General features: G+C 34.9%; 1 protein-coding gene across 2 annotated transcripts in view; it reads left to right on the forward strand.

Moving 5' to 3' along the window:
* Positions 1 to 656: 656 nt before the first annotated feature.
* The window catches only part of LOC106469429 (ankyrin repeat domain-containing protein 33B-like), a 27,482-nt gene continuing 20,257 nt past the window's right edge, over positions 657 to 7,881 (forward strand). The window contains exons 1-2 of one of the 2 annotated variants that reach the window (XM_022397942.1): positions 657 to 864; positions 6,384 to 6,837. In XM_022397942.1, the coding sequence (XP_022253650.1) occupies positions 6,445 to 6,837 (393 nt within the window). In that variant the 5' untranslated portion in view covers positions 657 to 864; positions 6,384 to 6,444. The remainder of the gene's footprint in view (positions 865 to 6,383; positions 6,838 to 7,881) is intronic. The other variant, XM_013929923.2, reaches the window with a different exon arrangement.

Raw genomic sequence — 7,881 nt, forward strand, 5'->3', positions numbered from 1 at the left:
TGAACTATTGCTGGTATTCAACGTTATAAAATATATGATATAACTAGTGTTGGTATTCAACATTATAAAATATGTGATAGAACTAGTGTTGGTATTCAACATTATAAAATATATGATAGAACTAGTGTTGGTATTCAACATTATAAAATATGTGATAGAACTATTGCTGGTATTCAACGTTATAAAATATATGATATAACTAGTGTTGGTATTCAACATTATAAAATATGTGATATAACTAGTGTTGGTATTCAACATTATAAAATATGTGATAGAAACAGTGTTGGTATTCAATATTATCAAACATATGATACAACTAGTGTTTGTATTCAATATTATTAAACATGTGATAGAAATAGTATTGGTATTCAATATTATCAAACATGGGATACAACTAGTGTTTGGTACTATATTTTAAGGAACATGACAGTATGCATGTATGTGATACCTCAACCATAAAGCAGATTAGGTCATATCAGAAATGAACGATTATCATATTTTTGATACACGTGCAACATAAAAATGTATGCTGTCTATTGGATGTCATCGTGTGTGAAGACAGGGATTGCAACAGTTGTTATCGAAGTGACGCGCCTTCGCAGTCTTTTATACTCTAAAAATAAACACACTCCGCGCGCTTTCCTCGAACAGAGCGTGCCTTGCGCGCGACTCCACCCGCTAGATTGAAGTCATATACTCAAACAGAGTAGTACGCGGTGCTTACTCTTTCTGTTAGAACACCAAAGATGAGCTTATGAATAACGGGCTACATCAACGTATTATCTCAATGAATTTCAATTCTAAGAATATTTTAAAGAAGTTTCCACGATACAACTGATCTTTCATCTTGAAAACGATTATGAGGTAAGTTCATAAATATACTTGACATAACATATATTCGTTGATATTTTACGTATTTAAGAATTTGTGATAACAAATGCAGCTATCTGTTTGTGTTTTCTTTTTCTTCATTTCGGATGAAACAGACGCGAAGCGTCCCAAGCATGTTTCTCAGCTGCGGTGTCAACTGAAGGAAAAATCAAAACTGGTGGCTGTTTTATCGCCTTATTAACAAGTGCTATTTTTAGCCCCGATCAACACATACCTTCCAGGTGACATTCTGATATAGACTGGAGAAAACAATGAAGCGTTAATCGAGCTTTGTTGTAATGTCAAACACGATTCCATTTTTTATCAGGGGAGAGAAAAACAAACAAAATTACTCGATGAAAGATAATCAAATATTGAACGTTATGTCCAATTAATTTCTGATAAGTTAATGCTTAACGTGCTATGTTTTCAAGTTTTTATAATAAAGTATTGAACGTTATGTCTAATTAATTTCTGATAAGTTAATGCTTAACGTGTTATGTTTTCAAGTTTTTATAATCAAGTATTGAACGTTATGTCCAATTAATTTCTGATAAGTTAATGCTTAACGTGTAATGTTCAATACTTTATTATAAAAACTTGAAAAAATTGGACATAACGTTCAATACTTTATTATAAAAACTTGAAACATAGCACGTTAAGCATTAACTTATCAGAAATTTGTTATGTCCAATTAATTTCTGATAAGTTAATGCTTAACGTGTAATGTTTTCAAGTTTTTGAGACTTCTTATTCTACTGCTTTACTTGTGAATTATGTTTTGTACGTTTGAGAACTTTTTTTGCTTTTTAAAGGAGTGATTTGGTTTATTGGTTTTATTGCACGTAAGTGAAAAGAAAACTGAAATTCAAATATAGATAAAAATTTTAAACACTTTCGAGGTACAAACGTACATACATACGTATGCGTGTTACAGCTTTCCAATATCTCCACAGTTTCTTCATATTTTGATACTCTTGAGTGTAATACAGAATATATTAGGGAATAAAACCTGTACTATGACCAGCAGAAATGCAGAGTCATCTTTTACCAGTTAAACTAGGTCGACCGGAGCAACGTCAACCAATGTGGCTTTATGTGGCTCTTTATTCTGTGTAGATTGTCAGTCAACAGGGCTTTTTGTAGCACTTTTTCTATGTAAACTGTTAGCCAATAGAGCTTTTTTTAGATTGTCAGCCAATAGGACTTTTTGTAGCACTTTATTCGGTGTAAACTGTCAGCCAATTGGGCTTTTCGTAACACTTTATTCCGTGTAGATTGTCAGCCAATAGGGCTTTTTGTAGCACTTTATTCGGTGTAAACTGTCAGCCAATAAGGCATTTCGTAGCACTTTATTCGGTGTAAATTCTCAACAGAATTAAGAGTTACGAAAAGCCCTATTAGCTGATAATCTGAGAAAGTTTGTCCACTGGAAGTTGTGATATAATATATGTGTTTAGTATGACTGTTTATTTTTTTAGGTAATTTCTCTACCTCACGAGGCATATATCGTAAAATAAAAAGTCCCATAAAATTCCACTGAACGACGCCTTCTACAGATTAAAAGTTACATAAATCTGCATGGCTGACATTCTCAACAGAATTAAGAGTTACGAAAAGCCCTATTAGCTGATAATCTACACAGAATAAAGTGCTACAAAAAGCCCTATTGGCTGACAGTTTACACCGAATAAAGTTTTACAAAAAGCCCTATTGGCTGACAATCTACACAGAATAAAGTGCTACGAAAAGCCTTATTGGCTGACACTAGTTGGCGGTGGGTGGTGATGACTGACTGCCTTCCCTCTAATCTTTCACTGCTAAATTAGGGAAGGCTAGCGCAAGTAGCTCTCGTGTAGCTTTGCGCGAAATTCAAACCAAACCAAACTTTTCTCGCCATGGAAAAAGTTTATCTGATGATAACTGATCTAGTTCGAACGAAAACCTCACCATGGACAAACCTAATCTGATGAGAACTGATCTAGTTCGAACAAAATTCTTACTATGGATAAAACTGTTCCGATAAAAACTGGTCCAGTTCGAACGAAAACCTCACTATGGACAAACCTAATCTGTTGAAAACTGATTTAGTTCGAACGAAATCCTCACTATGGACAAACCTAATCTGATAAGAACCGATCTGGTTCGAACGAAATCCTTAATATGGATAAAACTGTTCCGATGAGAACTGGTCCAGTTCGAACGAAAACCTCACTATGGACAAACCTAATCTGATGAAAACTGATTTAGTTCGAACGAAATCCTCACTATGGACAAACCTAATCTGATGAGAACTGATCTAGTTTGAAAGAAATCCACGGACAAAACTGTTCCGATAAAAACTGGTCCAGTTCGAACGAAAACCTCACTATGGACAAACCTAATCTGATGAAAACTGATTTAGTTCGAACGAAATCCTCACTATGGAGAAACCTTATCTGATGTAATTTTAGCTAGTTGTGGTTTTGTTTTATTATCTAATGTAGTAACATATTTTTCCACGACGTCTGTCTATCTTTCTACAACCTTCCAAGTACAACTTTGTGTTAAAATCACTTGAGCTTTAAACCGAAAAAATCTTTTTTCCAGTTTCCCGTTAAACCCCATGTTCACTTTTTTAATATACTACATTAACATTGGATAAGTATAAAGTTAAGTCGCTCAAAATATATTTTCAGTCACTGTATAACGTATTTTGTTGTTGTTGTTTTTGCTGAATTTAGTGAAATTCCATTTAAGAGCAAGTGTATTAAGTAAGTAATGTTTTACATCAATTATGCCCATCAAAATATATTGTTTACAAACAAGGTCAAAATTCAATATTGGTTCAAGTATGAGGACTTGTCTTGATGCTGGAGGGCCAAAATTAGGGACGAATAATTTTAGTAGCTTTGCCATAAAAACAAATACTTGGTAGTGGTTTTATGTGGAAAGGTTTTAAAGTCAAACGGAGCTGGCATGCTTACCTTGACTTTCTCAAATCCGGAAATAGTGAATGTAGGTTAATCCCCTTGATTTGTGTTGTTATTATTAATTTGAAATTATTCGGTAATGCACGAGTTTTTACCCGCGCCATTGTATAGATTTATATACACAGACGTTGTCGTAAATCATAGACACACACATGCGCAATCAGCAAGTGAAAAGCTTAACAAAAACAAATTTCCATCAGTTTCATTACATTTTAACCTATTGGTGTTTTTGTGTCGGTGGATAATTTTTTTCTGGTGAGTCATTCGAGAGCGCCAATTAATTTTAATCCAGCATTGTTTATAACCAGTATGTCAAATCATTGCGAGATATCATGACTATTACGTTCACTTTCCACAATGTAACTGATACGGAAAATTAATTTTAAGTTAATTTCACCTCAGAGCATTTATACTTCATTATTTTTCTCATACTTGCATACTGATTTTTACATAAACTGAAACATTTACTAACTTTCGATAGCGAAAGAGAGATAGACGCCTTTAGAAAGTAATAATAGAATGTGATACTGTTGTTTTTTTGTTTTAGCACAAAGCTTCACAGTGGGTTATTCCCTTTGTATCCATCCGCCATTGGGATCGAACCCACAAGCGTTCGTGTTAAGAGTCCTAAAGCTTAGCCACGGGGGAATAGAAGGTGACATTTTTTCAAATTATGTGACGTTATCTCCCTATGTATATATATGTATAACGTGTGTGTTGGTACGAGGAAAATAGTAATATACTAGTTTTTTAGTGATTACGACACCCTTGATACATCCTCCATCCCACTATTCCTTCAGGGATAATGTGATAATACTATAAATCAGACCTTTCTCTTGGCTTTAGAATTCATAACCATGGCCATATTAACCAATAGGCCTTCAAGGCTTGGGACTAGAGCGCAACAATTTGAGGGGCGCATCTCAGGGATAAAAAATTTCAAGAAAACTTTTTAAAAATTTCAAAATAATTAACTGTTTGTTTAAAGTATTCGTATCGGTGAACAAACGAAGGTGAAACGTGGAAAAAGTTTTGGAAGATTAATCAACAAAAGTTGCACGAGGATGACGTTTCGAATGACTTTGCCTAAATCATCTATAAAAGAATAATCATATCTGTGTTCTTATCACAAGGGATTAAATCATCTATAAAAGAATAATCATATCTGTGTTCTTATCACAAGGGATTAAATCATCTATAAAAGAATAATCATATCTGTGTTCTTATCACAAGGGATTAAATCATCTATAAAAGAATAATCATATCTGTGTTCTTATCACAAGGGATTAAGAAGAAAAAAATTATATTTATTGGGATTTACCAAACCCCCGGTGTTTCAGAACCAGTTTATGTGCTACAGTTTTGTGCAAAAGTGAATGAACTACCATCGAAACGACTGAGGTTCAAGTATTCTTTGTGAGCTCTTTCGTCAAGCATTATTTTCCAATGTTTCTTCACTTATTTATCTTCAATTAATCGGGTATATATATTTACTTTAGACGCTACCTGCTGAACTGTGGTCAGACATTCGTTATTTTAGGTTTTCAATTATTTTTCTTTATAATTATTTGAATGGCACGATGTACAGTTCCCTCTTTTCATCCACCAAACGTGTTCGCCCTTTCAGCCGTGGGGACGTTATAATGTGACGGGCAATCCCACTATTCGTTGGTAAAAGAGTAGCCTAAGAGTTGGCGGTGGGTGGTGATGACTAGCTGCCTTCCCTCTAGTCTTACACTGCTAAATTAGGGACGGCGAGCGCAGATAGCCCTCGTGTAGCTTTGCGCGAAATTTAAAACAAACAAACAAACCATCTTTCCAGAAACTTTGACTTATCTCCTTCCAGATCATCTAAGGAAGACCAAACAGTAATTCTCTCGACTGTATTATCCAGTGAATGTTTTCGCACGAATAGTTTCATATCATCGCACGGTCTTCTCGATATTTTTTTCGTTTTACTTTTTTTATTAATTTCCTTTACCGATTTACTCAGTTTTTTCTTCAACTGATTTTTTCATTCTCTGTTTAACGTGGTTTCGTTCATTGACATCTTTTCATCATCTGAATTGACTCTAACAGATTAGGTCTTGTAGTACTTTATATTGTACCATAATTCACATTCGTCTCCATTTTCTACTGTCATCGATGCCTAGTGAATCTCTGCCTGCCTCTAACTCTTTTCTCCTTCGATTTTACCCATCTATGTCATCTTTTTAATATGAAATACGCCAAAAAAATGACATGCACTTAAATTTAATTTTCGTGATTTAAAAAAATCTAAAAACAGAGTTAACGAAAAATTAGATATGGTCGTCACATGGGACTTGTGAATGTTAATTGCATCTAAAATTGTTTTTTTTTTATCGAATTTTTATCCAATTTCAGCTCTTTTGTTAATTCATTCATTTGGGGTTTTAAGTTATAGTTATTTTCGCTTTCAAGTATTCAGCTTCGAAATCTAAAGAAAAGTGCTATAAGAAAAAGGAGTTATCTTGCTAAACTTGAATTCAAGACTTATTTTAAATGTTTTTTCCCCCTCAGGATTTCCTACCGTCTTGTAATAAAACAGGGCTTCGTCCAACGTTTATGCTGATAAAAGAACATGTTAGACAACAGTATGCATACTTTTCCAGTCAAAATGACCCACAAGTGCAGCGAAAAGGAGCAACTCTCAAAACGAAATACGACTGCAGTAGAAACAAGCAATAGTGTAACTTCCACAGTTTCTCGTACCCAATCTCTGTACTTTTCTACTAGGTATCAGTGGAATGAAGACAGCTGTAGAGCGATAAACCAGAGTGACGGCCGGACAAGTCATCAGTACCAACCCCTCTCCTTTTTACCTGGAAACTCTATTAAGCCAACACCAAAAGAATCTTCAACTGACCCCTCATTTTTGAAGGCTTGCCTTTCTGGGGATGAGGCAGAGCTGAGACAAATTATTTTAAAAGGACTCTCAACAGCAACAATTAATCAACAAGATGACTGTGGTAGGGTATGTAAGCAATTATATCCTAACCAGTAGCAAACATAAGCATTTGAAGGTTTGGGGGCAAGAATACCCCCACATTCAACAACAACAATTAATGAACAAGATGACTGTGGCAGGGTACATAAGCAATAATATACCTAAAAAGTGGCATACATAGACATGTGAAGGTTCTGGGGCAAAAATATCCCCACATTCAACAGCAACACTTAATCAACAAGATGACTGTCGCAGGTATGTAAGTAATAATCTCATAACCACTAGCATACATAGGCATTTAAAGGTTCTGGGGCAAGAATACCTCCACAAAAAACTCATATTCACACGGCCCAATCCTACTAATGTTACGTAAGTAAAAGAATACACTAAATTATAAAATAAAAAGAGGCTTCTAGTATTTCTCAAAAATTGCCGCGCTGGCCCTGTTCAAAGATTGGCCTTTCACGAGTGGCAACTGTATGAATATCAGGAGGCCTCCGAGTCCCAAAAATTTTAATTTTGTGTATCTTACATTTGGGCCTATACAAGTTGGGACTGAATATTATCACCAGAGCCCCTAGATACAAAAAGTATTAATTTGGTGTATATCACAAGTTAACCTTTCAAGAACTGTGTCAGGCGAGCCCCCAGAGCAGCTGCCTCACCTATGTATACGCCACATTCGCCACTGTACCTATCTTTTTAAGTGATACTTCTCTATTAACACAAGCATCAACTCTGATAAGGTATGCAAACAGAATGACTAAAAAGGTCTGTAATATTATAAGAAGATGGGAAATAAATGTTGTGTGTGAAATTGAGTTCGCAATAGCGGATAGAACGAACGAGGTAGGGCGCGTAAAAATATTCCTTGTAATGAAGAAAGGAAATGGGTTTTAGGAACTAGGTACACGCTTAGAAGGAACAATGGGGTGATAGGTATAAAAAAGCAAATACAAAAGATAGGAGGTTCTTATTTTATATTCTAGGTTGCCAATATCGGTAATTTGAGTTCCCAATTCGTAAGGAACTGTAGACTTTGTATTTGGACATCACACACATCTAATTTGA

This window comes from Limulus polyphemus, unplaced genomic scaffold, assembly GCF_000517525.1.
Source record: "Limulus polyphemus unplaced genomic scaffold, Limulus_polyphemus-2.1.2 Scaffold3480, whole genome shotgun sequence".
NCBI classification, from domain to species: Eukaryota; Metazoa; Arthropoda; class Merostomata; order Xiphosura; family Limulidae; genus Limulus; species Limulus polyphemus.